The following is a 12,499-nucleotide window of genomic DNA, read 5'->3' on the forward strand; positions in this document are numbered from 1 at the left end:
CTTATAAATAGTATAATTTTATGTTTCATAATCTAGCCATAAAAATTTATTGTTTCATATTTTGACCACAAATTTACTTTATTATTTTATAGTTTGGTCACAAAATTATTGTATATAATAAAAACCAACTCCCTTATTAATAGTATAGTTCTGTGTCTTCATAATTTTACCATAAAAATTTCTTATTTCACACTTTAGCTAAAAATTTACTTTCTTATTTTATATCTTGGCCACAAAATTTTCTTATGTTGGCAGATGTTATCCTTACACTTTCGTACATTGTCAATTTTCACTTTTACTTTGTAGAATGTCACTTTTCGTCCCCCTTACCTTGTAGAATGACACTTTTCACCATTTTACTTTGTAAAATATCACTTTTACCCCCTCAAATTTGAACAACAACAATTTCCGCCCCTTCAACTTTTGTATATTAACATGTTTGCAAGTTTGATCTTTAGACTTTTGTATATCGGCAAGTTTTGTCCCCCACGAAAACCGTACACCAAACTTTACTTTCGTATGTAAACAAAATCTTTTCTGCGTCCCTAGCGAAACGGGGAGGTGCAATTTATAGTTTTGATATATTTTGCTAATTACAAGTATTTAAAGGCTACTTACATGATAATTAAATGTTATTTTGCTACCCAACCACATGCGAAGAAGTTTTGCAGTCGAGAAAATTTCGAGAATTTTAACGAAACCATGACACAAAACAACAGTGAAAAGACTAGGTAGTAGAGATCATTTAGCAAAATAACTTTCAAATTAAATTATTTTTGTAACATGCATTTTATAAATTTTAATGATTATTTTGTTTTTTATGAAAAAAAGGTATAAATCCATTTTGCTTATTTTGTGATCAACTTGTTTTAATTATACTCCAAATAAGTAAAAACGTGTGTGTCAATGTGTGTTCTCAATTGGATGGCCGAAGAGTTGGTGGTAGAGAGATGAAGTCATAACTAACATTGAGTCACGGATTGCTGCGAAACCCTCTCTCTTTTGTCTTCATTTCATCGCGGTAGGTGGAATCTTGGTCCCACCATTTGCACAAATTAAAGTCAAAACAATAAATCTGTTAGCTTCGACTTTCGACATTGGTCAAACAAAGCTCCTTCGTCTCAATATGAGGATGAAGATGCAAACAAGTAAACATACACAGTAGTAGGTGAGTCTAGAGTGTATATATACAATGCTTCAGTGATACTACTTTTCATACCAACACAAACCCACAAAACACATACCAATTCATTTTCCAACAAGATCAAGATGGGTTCAACCAGTGATGCATCTGTGAATGTCCCCCACGACGACGAATCTTTCCTATTCGCCATGCAATTAGCATCTGCATCCGTCTTACCAATGGTCATGAAAACCGCCATCGAGCTTGATTTACTCGAGACCATTGCTAAAGCCGGCCCCGGAGCTTCACTCTCGTCTTCCGATTTAGCTTCTCAGCTTCCCAACGTGAACAACCCAGAAGCTCCGGCGATGCTTGACAGGATCTGCAGTCTCCTCGCTAGCCATTCCGTGCTCACTTGTACCCTCAAGGATTCCGGAGACGGTGGTGTCGAGCGGTTCTACGGTTTAGCCCCTGTGTGCAAGTTCTTGATCAAGAACGAAGGTGGTGTTTCTTTGGCGCCCCTCTTGCTGATGAACCAGGATAAGATTCTGATGGAGAGCTGGTACCATTTGAAAGATGCGGTGTTGGATGGTGGAATTCCGTTCAATAAAGCGTATGGTATGTCGGCTTTTGAGTACCATGGTAAAGATCAGAGATTCAATAAGGTTTTCAACAGTGGAATGTTTAATCATTCCACCATGACCATGGAAAAGATTGTAGATTTGTACGATGGTTTCAGTGGTCTGAAAACCCTAGTTGATGTTGGCGGTGGCATCGGTGCGAGTCTTAACAAGATCATCTCCAAACACACTTCGCTCAAGGGTATCAATTTTGACTTGCCTCATGTTATTGAAGACGCTACAACTTATCCAGGTATTGAGCATGTTGGAGGCGATATGTTTCAAAGTGTGCCGAAAGGAGATGCCATTTTTATGAAGGTGAGTCCAGTTTCTTAAATCTTTACCATAAACACTCCTCTGTGTTTTTGCTTTGTTTCTGAATGTTGGTGTTAATTTGATTTAAACAGTGGATACTTCATGATTGGAGTGATGCACACTGCTTGAAAATTTTGAAGAATTGCTATGAAGCACTTCCGGATAATGGGAAAGTTATTGTGGCTGAATGTATGCTTCCAGAAGCTCCTGACTCGACTGCAGCGACCCAAAATGTTGTGCACATTGATGTCATCATGTTGGCTCACAACCCTGGAGGCAAAGAGAGGACTGAGAAAGATTTTGAGGCTTTAGCTAAAGGAGCAGGTTTCGAAGGGTTTCGCAAGGCTGCTTGTGCTCTCAATACCTGGGTTATGGAATTTTCCAAGTAGTTAAACAAGTCTTTGTTTGACGCTTAAGTGTAATTTTATTTTTTACTTGAATTTTTTTATAAGAAGCAATAATTACGAATATGTTGTCACTCTCAAGTATAATTAATGTTGTTCAATACTTAAAAACAATATGACAAAACCAGTGAGTTTCGCAATTTACAAACTCTGTATTACTTCAACCAAATACAAGTTTCGCTAAAATTTACATTCCAATTCTCCAAAATTCCTTTGAAATCCGTGAACAAAACACCCTTCTGATGCCCAGAAAAGTGATTGGTAAGGTGGTTGGCGATGTTCAAACTGCTTTCATCGAGGGACGAAATATTTTAGATGGACCGATGATCGTAAACGAGATCTGTACATGGGCAAAAAAAGTCAAACACAAGACTTTTCTTCTTAAGGTGGACTTCGACAAGGCTTTTGATTCTATCAATTGGGGGTATTTGGAGTCCGTTATGGTGCAAATGGGGTTCGGATCGATATGGCTGAAGTGGGTCAAGGGATGTCTTTCCTCCGCAAGGGCTTCCGTTCTCCTTAACGGGTCTGCTACAAAGGAGTTTCCGTTATCCAAAGGCGTTAGGCAAGGTGATCCTCTGTCGCCTTTCTTGTTTATAATTGTAATGGAGGGTCTCAACGTGGCGGTGAAGTCGGCTTGCCAAAAATCGTTGTTTTGTGGCATTAAAATCCCCAAAGATGGTCCTTCTATTTCTCATTTATTTTATGCGGACGAAGCGATTTTTTGTGGGCGATTGGTCTAGTACGAATTTTTGCAATATTGCTAGAATCTTGAGATGTTTTCATGCGGCTTCGGGGCTAAAGGTCAACTTTCATAAGTCCAAAGTTTATGGTATAGGAGTTACGGATGGGGAAATTGTCTCTTGTGCTCGGATTTTAAGTTGTGATGCGGTTTTCCTTCCCTTTCAATTTTCTGGGTGTCACAGTAGGAGCGAATATGAAATTAAAACGAAATTGGTATCCGGTTATTGATCGAGTGCAAAATCGGCTCAACTCATGGAAAGCTAAGATCCTTTCATTTGGCGGTCGGCTTTCTTTGGTTAAATCCGTTCTTGGTAGCCTTCCTTTATATTTTTTCTCTATTTTCAAAGCCCCTATCTCTATTATTGAAAAGTTGGAAAAAATTAGGCGTCAATTTCTTTGGGGGAGGCAGCGACAACAAACATAAGATTTGTTGGGTGTCTTGGAGTTGCGCTCTTGGGCCAAAGGAAAAGGGTGGACTTGGTATTGGGTCTTTTCGATCCTTGAATCTATCACTTCTTACCAAATGGCTTTGGAGATTCAAGAATCAACCGAATGCTCTATGGAGACAGGTGGTCTGTGGTATTCATAACTTGAGCAGGAAACCGATTCATCACCTTGCTAAGAAGTCTCTCACTGGCGTATGGTCTGAGATATCGCAGGTGGTGAATATCCTGGAGAGTGAAGGGATTAATTTTAACTCTGTTTTTGGAGTTAAGATTATGGTTGGATCTAATACGTTATTTTGGCTTGAAGATTAGGAAAAGGGTGGCTCGTTTGACTCTCGATTTCCTAGCCTTTCGATCCTTGACAAGAAAAAGTCATGTTTCGTTTCGGAGCGTATTCTCCCAAATGAGTTCAAATGGGCTTGGAAGAGGAATCCTTCAGGTGATCAGGAACTGGCGGATATGAATTCCCTTAGCGGGCTTATATCTAATGTGGTCACGTCTCATGGTTTGGACCAATGGATTTCTTTACTTTCCGGAGATGGGGTGTTTCATGTGCGTGAGCTTCGATGTCTTATTGATTCCAAGATAACCTCGCCTATGGTGAATCCCACTGTCTGGTTTCACATTCCCCCTTAAAAGTTATTTGCTTCGTTTGGAGAGCTTGCATTGATCGGATTCCGACAGCAATGGCGTTGTCTAAAAGAGGTGTTCGGGTCGGGACTAATTCCTGTCATCTATGTTCCTCAGGGGTTGATGACACTGATCATTTATTCATGGGTTGCTCTTTTGCCGGAGATATTTGGAAATGGTTGTGCCATTGGTGCGGTATTCCCTTTCGATCGTTCAATAACGTCTCATCGTTAGTGGAGTTTGCGGCTAACTGGGGTCATTGCCCAAAGAAAAAGAGAATTTTTCTGGTGATTGTTTATGGATTCCTATGGTGTATTTGGAAAGCGAGGAACGAAAAGGTGTTTAGATCTACTAGTGCTAATGCTCCTAAGGTGATGGATAATATTCTTGCTTTGGTGTTTGATTGGGTTAAACACAGGGGAAAGTTTAATAATTGTAATTGGTATGTTTGGGTTTGTAATCCTTTTGACATTTTGTAGCTGTGTTGTTTATGTTGTTTATGTTTTTGCCCTGTCTTTGCCTCGTTAGGCTGTGGCTTTAATAAAATTCCCCGCCGGTTCAAAAAAAAGATGAAGGGACAATTGGCAAAAGGTCATTGAGCTATAAATCAATCTTTTCCTTTTAGTCACAAAAAAAGAAAATGTTACAAACCAACCTTTGTCTCACAGAACTCTTACGTTTGTAATTAAGATCAAAGAATAATACAACAATATCACTACTTCTATATTACAAATATTTACAATCCAAAACTAATAGTTTTATGTGAAAAGTCCTTGTTAGTTTAGATTCCTCAGCCTTCTTCATCCTCACTCTTTAAAAACCCTAGATATGAGATCTGAACTCTGCCATCACCAAATCCATATCCACCAACTATCAATACCTATACTTTCGTGGTAGCTAATTCTGTATCAGCTTCCATGGGTGAAGAATTACTGATTTGCCCTTGACGAACAAACTGTCCTTTCACCCTAGGTCTCTGCTCTGCTAGTTTTTTTCTGCTTTCATATCGTACCTGTGGAAAAAAAAACAATTTTAATCAGTTCCATTTTCCAACTTCCATTTGTGTTTATACTACCAATTTATAGATGTTTATTGGAGATGGTGATAATACCTTTTTATCAAAACATCTATCTTTCCTCTTCATTCTGAATTTATGTAAAGCAGCTTCTCTTTGTATAGATCGATGACTGCTATTCCCATCAAACCCTAAATTTCCATGCCCATTACTTCCACTACCTATACTATTGAGACGGCTTAATGTTCCATTGTTACAGAAACTGCTACTTCCACTGTGATCTGTAGGTGAAGAAAGACGTCCTCTATCTTCCATTGTTTCTGTTGTATTATGTCCCTGATCACTTCCTTTCCTCTCCACCATCACCAAATCCGCAGATTCAGGATTGCAGATGTAGTAGGGATTTGGTTGAAACAAGCAAGGATTTGGATTCGGATTCTCAAACCGTAAACCTTTTACTGGAACTGGAACCGGAAACACTCTTTCCTTGGGTGACTGGAATTGGCTTTGGCTTTCCGCTTGTGCTTGTTGAGTGATTATGTTATCGGAATTGGTTGTTTCACATTCTTTCTGTAGATTTGAAATGCTAGCGGATCCTGATGTTAGTGGTGGTTGTGTTCTATTGATGTATCTGCATATGCAATGTTTAAATCAATCAGAATCATAATTAAATAGCTATAACATCTCAGATCTGTAATTGGTGAAGAAACAGAGAAAAGGATCTCAGATCTGGAATATGATAGTGGATAGTGGTTGCTCACCGTGAGAAGGCTGAGACATCAGATTGCTTTAATCGGTGTTTGTCATCACTGAGCTGATTCACTGAGCTACTTGGATGACATCTTCTTAGGGAAAGATCCAACAATGGTGAAGGATGATCGATCTTGTTTGTGCCATAATTTAAAGAGCTTTTGTAACTGGGTTTAGGGTAACTATCAAACGATCCAATCAAATCAATGGCTTCCCGAGAAGTACTGTTGATGGCAACATTGGCGTCAACAATTGCGTTAACATTCTCCCATCTGACATCTATAGCCATGGTCTTTTCTTGAGTACTTGTGAGGTCATTGGTTTCTTCAATGGCTGGTCCATCAGCTTCCATGTCTGGTTTTGTGCAAGAACTCTATGGAGAAGGAAGGAAATATACAGTAAAAGTGAGATTTCATCGTTTCATATTTCATATTTCATATCCAATAAAACCCTAATTTCTGTTCTAATTAGTTTTAATGGAACAAAATAGCTACCTGTGCATCGCTGCCTTTTTCAATGCATTCCCGATTCCTTTTAATGCAGGCCATGTAACCACTAGAACGGTTGCTAGTTGCGTTGTTTTCAGCAGTGGCTTCGACTTTCTGCTGGGTGTCGCTCTCTTCGTGGTTGCCATTACCGCCGGCGGTTGACTAAGTCAACAGTATAAGAAAAATCTAGATCAGTAGAGATTCATTATAGAAGATTGAAGAACAGAGAAGATAAGATGCTTACAGCTTGTCGCCTCCAAACATGTTGCCATAAGTTCTTCAATTCGTTCTTTCTAACAGGTTTTACTAGAAAATCTGCAGCGCCTCTCAGCATACACTTATAAACGGTGCTAACTGAATCATGTGCCGACATCACTGCAGGATTGAAATAAATTGTTAAAAATCAGATTCGATTCCAAGTGTTTTTTAGATGAATAAAAGTTCAAACAGGAAACTATTATTAAGGGAAATCGTACTTATGACAGGAATGTTTTTGCAGGCTTGGTGCTCCATGATCAAGGTGAGAAGAGCAAACCCTGAGATCGATGGGAGCTCCACTTCCGTCAGTATGAGATCGATGTTTTGAGATCTTCCTTTGAGCACCTCCCATGCCTTTAGACCATCGGAAACAGCGACAACTGTTTTCAACATAATAAACAAACATAAACCTCAATTCTCCTAAATCTCTGCTTGAAGATTACACTTTCTGAATTTGGGGGATATGTGTTTTGTGAAGTTTTTTTTTAGAGATTTGGCTACGATTGACCACAAATTTCGTCTTTGCCCCTTTTTGATTTTGATTACTGGAGGGAGATGATGATAAGTGATAACGAACGTACCTTTATAACTGCATTTTCTGAGAAGAGCGGTAATAATCTGGCGAGTGCAATCATCGGCTTCAACCAGCATAACTCTAAGAGTCATCTTGGGTAAAAACTTCTCCCACCTTACAACGTTGTTCGTGGTGGCGGTGGTTGGTGAATCACCACCGCCATCATTCGTCTTATCTTCACTTCTCATCATCAATTCCGGCATGTTAGCTAACCTTCCGCCGCCGTCACTGCTCAGTAACGCTTCCCCCATATTAACTTACAATCGAGAAAACTGTATAGAGAGAGAGAGAGAGAGAGAGAGGGTGTTTGTTTGTGGTGAATACCAAATGTCTGGATTCGTTTGAAAGAACGAAAAGTTATCCTCTATTGTAAACATGAATGAATCAAAATATCTGGAACAAAAAATCTTAAAAAATATCTATCATGTCGCTGAATGGCTCAAATTTGCCACGTCGAAAAGCAAGACCCCATTGGCCTCCCATCTTTCTCTCTCTCTCTTGGTGCGGCCTACGTCTCCTCCACTTGTTTCGATCCCAGATTTTCTTTAAAATATTACTTCTTTATAGGTGGCAAACAAACTTCAACCATTCATCTTCAAGATATTTTCAAACAAAAGCACAATAATATATATATATATATATATATATATATATATATATATATATATATATATATATATATATATATATATATAACAGCATTAATTAGTTGAAGCTATATTAATTTTCAAAAGATATTTTTCATTTATTATTATTTAAGTTTTATGTTTTCCAAAGTGGAGAAAGAACTTTGTAGGGAAAGTTGAAATAAATAATAAAGTGAAAACCCTGAAATTATAAATTGATATTTGGGGTAGATATTTTGAAAGGGGTGTGTGGGGGCCATAGGAGATATTTTTTATGATCTGATGGTATACCAGGTGACACGTGGGTGGTCGTTGATATTTCTAGATTGTCTGATTGGATATGGGCATGGTACCACCGTTGGCGCTCGTATGTGTTGCTTTTTTGTACAATTACAATGGTGCCCTTTCATGACACGTGGTAGGTTTTAGTTAAGTCAAATTGAAGGCCAATCATAGGTTTTGGCTTTCATTAAGAAAAAGGATAATTAGAAATACATGATCCTAAAAAATGTTTTTTATATTTATTACGAAACATTTCACAATTTCATTTTATCGAACTACGTTAGGTTATTCATAATGGTGGTGCAACAAATGCGTGATTTTCAACGTGGCAGCTAAAAGACACATGAATACCGTCCCATGGACCGATGGCTTGGCTATTAAGTAGATGTGAGAATGGACGAAGACAACCAATAAGAAAGCAGCAACAACGGTCACATATTTGACTTTTTTTTTTTCCTTTGTATCCTTAGAAAAAAAAACGGTAATGACAATAGAAGGAAACAAAGAAGTAAACTGTTGGAAAAATGATGATTCATATTTGATGAAGTTACAATTATGGTCCAAATTGTGTCTTTTAATCTCATTATACCTTCTCCATTTTTCTTTGAATTTAGTTAAATCCTAAATTATATATATATATATATATATATATATATATATATATATATATATATATATATATATATATATATATATTCATTTAATTTTAAAATTAGTAATATGTTTATTTGATTTTTTAATTAGTAAAATGACTATGTAAGTTTATAATTATGTTTTTTATTTAATCTAATGTTAAAGAAAATAAAAAAATAAAAGTATAAATGATGTGGAGTGGTAACCATTTTCAAAGACTAATGGTTTGGTAGTGGACATATAGTAGAGATGACGTGAGGTCTAGATGACATCATTTTTCTAATGAATTGATGGCGACTAAGATGATGAACTCCCTTTGATGTTTAATTAACCAATTATGTAAATATATACAAGACTACTAACTTATCTATGCAAAAGTTATTCAAAGTAAAACTTTAAACTTCACTCCAAGAAATAATCAAGTACAATTGATGCAAACAAAAATAAGAACCCCAACTAGTAACTCTAGTGTCCATAAAAAAATCATAATGTTAAAGAGGAAAAGCACCCCCCCCCAACCCCCCCCCCCCCCCCCTCATCATGTCTATAGGCCAACGAGCAAGACCATCAAATCATCTTTTGAGAATACATATAATCTTCCAATAAAGCCTCCCGCTTGACTAATTTCTCGGGGTCGTAGGAAGAGGTCTCATTCGCTCATCCTAAACAAGAAGGAGTTGCTCTCTATGTGATATCAACAACAAAACGAAAAAAATATAACCATGATCATATGTTTTTTTCGCCATGCTTTGATTATGTGCTCTTTGCTCGTAAAGCTATATATCGGAAAAAGAAAATGATATCTCTATTACTTGGAAAGGAAACTCGTTGGTTACAATATAAATACAACATTTAAACATATTGATTAATAGTCATCCATACTCGAAGCATGTGGAAGTCGTATACAATAACTATATTTAAATTTGTCATATAGTGGAAATCCTTTAGTAAAGTAATCGATGATTTCGTAGTGTGACAGATGGAGAACTTCAACACAGAGTGACTTTTTTTTACAAAAAAATTGACATCAATATCAATATGTTTGGTTTGTTCATATTGAACTAGATTTTCGAAGAAATAAAAGCAAGCATATTGTGATAGTAGACAATGATGGCTTTCTAAAAGTGCAATTTAGTTATATATATATATATATATATATATATATATATATATATATATATATATATATATATATATATATATATATATATATATTCTACTATCATCTATTTTTTAATATAATTTATAATTATATATAAATACATATGACTTAAGGAAACATGTTTTATGGTGTGGTGTCAAATGCGAGCTTTGGATCTATGGCACGCCTTGGCGAAGCCATAATGAGCTTCTTAGAACATCGGTGTAGACGGGACCAAGATTCCTTAGCATCGACAGTGGAGTCGTCAGTAGGTTTAATTGGTGTAGGGTGATTATACAATCAATAATTTGGTAGGCATGTTAGTAGATCTTAAAGAAGTCAAACCATGATGTTTATACACAGTCGATAACTTGGTAGGCAATGTAGTGGATCTTTATCTTTAAGTAATAAACATGAGATTCTTAACATTGGAGAATGACTGAATGAAGTTTAGTGGTTGTGGCAATTGCAGATGATGATGAAAAAAAGATGATGGGGAGAAGAAGAAGATGATGATGAAAAAGTATCAACAATGGATTTTGAGATTTCTAGGACCTGATACCATGATAATGAAATCCCTTCAATGTGTTAATATCAATGATGTCAATATAAACAAAAGTATAAACTTATCTATAAAAATATGAAATGTAAATATTACAAGATAAGTAGAACATTTAAATAGTCTTTAATAGTTTCGTTTTGTGCACTACCCCGATTCTCAGTATTGGGCCTTGTTTTATTAATTGTTATTTATTGCATCTCATTATATATTATTTTCGGAGAAAATATTTATTGTGGTTGAGACTTGGATCAAACTTGCAAGAAAAAGGTTTTCGGGGTAATAATTGTAATTATGGCTTTCCTTACAGGGCGAAATTGTAAAATATGGGCAAAACCCATAATATTGGATTTATTAAAGGGTTGATCAACTTTATCCCTTATTATATAGTAGATGGAGCCGATCCCTAGCAATAAAAAAACGTATGTGCAAAGTATGTGTGTGTATGTGGAGTTGCGGCACAGGAAAAAAGGGAGTGGGAAAAGAAAGGTGTAACATCCTGATGTCAAGGTAATTTCAATTGCAACCCTATGTTTGAATAATATTATGGGTTAGCCCTTTGAATTAAAAAGGATGGCAAAATGGCCCATAGTTGCAATATGGTAAATTGGTCCAAGCGTAGTACGTTGAGCGTACGTTGTGTACGCTAGGCGTACTAGGGCGCGCCCTAGTACGCTGAGTGTACACCTCGTACGCGGGGTGTACGTGAAGAATGTGAAAACCCTAATTTTTAGGGCTTGGTCCATATTTAAACTCCATTCTAGCTTCATGTCTCATTTCTTCATCAGCCTCCCAATGTGAAGAACGACCCCAAGAAAACCCTAAGTGGGAATAGTACATTTTGAGACCTTTGAGTGTGTTTTTGTGTGTTCTAAAGGAGGAAGAAGGTGGCGGTGAACCTTAGAAGCTAGAAGCAAGCTTGGATCTGGAAGTCTTGCATCATTTTTCATCTCTAGAAGGTAAAAAGTTCCCACCTTGATGATTAAGTTGTTAGATCTAGCTTGCATGATGATGATAATATGAGCTTTTGTCCCCAAATATGGTATTTCTTGTGTGTGGCATGCTTTAGGACGTTTGGGTTGTCCTTTTGGGTGTATTTCCATGTCTTGAGTCATAAAAATATGATCTTGGCCCCTGAGATTCTTTCATGCAAGACATTAAGTGCTTTAGTGGTTGAGATAAGTTAGGGTTTTGTTGTTGGGTTTGATTCAGACATGAAGAACCATAAAGTTGGAAACTTTATTGTTTGGGATGCCATTTGGGACTAAGACTGAGATTTGGACGTAGTGGCTTAAGGAAATAAGTCCTCAAAATGAAGTTATTAAGTCATCGCGTACGCTGGGTGTAACCTATCGAACGTCAGGTCTACGTCTAAGGGATCCCCGATCTGGATTGCATGTACGCGAGGCATATAAGCCGATTACACGCGGCGTACTAGGTCTGGTTTGACTTTTCTTGACTCGTTGACTTTGACCAAGGTTGTCTAAGTTTGTCTTAAGGGTATTTTGAGCAAAAGTTGAGTCTTGGTCTCTATCTGTTGAATAGGTGACCTGTCGAGCCAGTATTTGGAGCAGAATATTGATCAGCTGTTTGTCACACAGTGAGGTGAGTTTCCTCACTGTTCTTGTGGGTCTAAGACACCAATTCCGACCATTTTTTGTTTTGTATCATGGTATATAGGATGTTGCCATATAGTAGTAATCTATAGATCTGCATGCTAGTAGGTTAACTGGTTATATGTTTTATCTGTTGGTGGATATATGTTATTTTTTATGTGCATGTCAACATGGTATGGTGGGGGTTGAGACTGTACTGCTTTATGTTGTAAGTCAACAGACTGGGGCATTCCAACCGTAAGGTTGTGGTTCGGGGCATTCCAACTGGAAGGTTG

At 37.1% G+C, this 12,499-nt stretch overlaps 2 protein-coding genes across 2 annotated transcripts; one reads left to right on the forward strand and one right to left on the reverse strand.

Moving 5' to 3' along the window:
* The first annotated feature begins 1,105 nt into the window (after positions 1–1,105).
* Positions 1,106–2,528, forward strand: LOC145066537 (caffeic acid 3-O-methyltransferase). The gene is made up of 2 exons (XM_079013821.1): positions 1,106–2,061; positions 2,151–2,528. The coding sequence occupies exons 1-2, from the start codon at positions 1,270–1,272 to the stop codon at positions 2,445–2,447; spliced, it is 1,089 nt and encodes a 362-aa protein (XP_078869947.1). The 5' UTR covers positions 1,106–1,269; the 3' UTR covers positions 2,448–2,528.
* A 2,349-nt stretch (positions 2,529–4,877) lies between these two features.
* Positions 4,878–7,812, reverse strand: PRR5 (two-component response regulator-like protein). The gene is made up of 7 exons (XM_079013819.1): positions 7,375–7,812; positions 7,012–7,173; positions 6,780–6,910; positions 6,542–6,697; positions 6,059–6,420; positions 5,394–5,928; positions 4,878–5,294 (listed from the first exon to the last, which is right to left on the reverse strand). The coding sequence occupies exons 1-7, from the start codon at positions 7,616–7,618 to the stop codon at positions 5,163–5,165; spliced, it is 1,722 nt and encodes a 573-aa protein (XP_078869945.1). The 5' UTR covers positions 7,619–7,812; the 3' UTR covers positions 4,878–5,162.
* Positions 7,813–12,499: the final 4,687 nt, after the last annotated feature.

This window comes from Lactuca serriola, chromosome 8 (genome assembly GCF_051521515.1).
Source record: "Lactuca serriola cultivar US96UC23 chromosome 8, Lser_US96UC23_V15, whole genome shotgun sequence".
In the NCBI taxonomy this organism is placed as follows: Eukaryota; Viridiplantae; Streptophyta; class Magnoliopsida; order Asterales; family Asteraceae; genus Lactuca; species Lactuca serriola.

Coding starts and splice junctions, on each gene's coding strand:
- PRR5 (XM_079013819.1), bottom strand. CDS start 7,618: ATGGGGGAAGCGTTACTGAGCAGTGACGGCGGCGGAAGGTTAGCTAAC. Junction 7,174..7,374: donor CAGAAAATGCAGTTATAAAG/GTACGTTCGTTA, acceptor TGTTGAAAACAG/TTGTCGCTGTTTCCGATGGT. Junction 6,421..6,541: donor AAAAAGGCAGCGATGCACAG/GTAGCTATTTTG, acceptor CCTTCTCCATAG/AGTTCTTGCACAAAACCAGA.
- LOC145066537 (XM_079013821.1), top strand. CDS start 1,270: ATGGGTTCAACCAGTGATGCATCTGTGAATGTCCCCCACGACGACGAA. Junction 2,062..2,150: donor GAGATGCCATTTTTATGAAG/GTGAGTCCAGTT, acceptor TGATTTAAACAG/TGGATACTTCATGATTGGAG.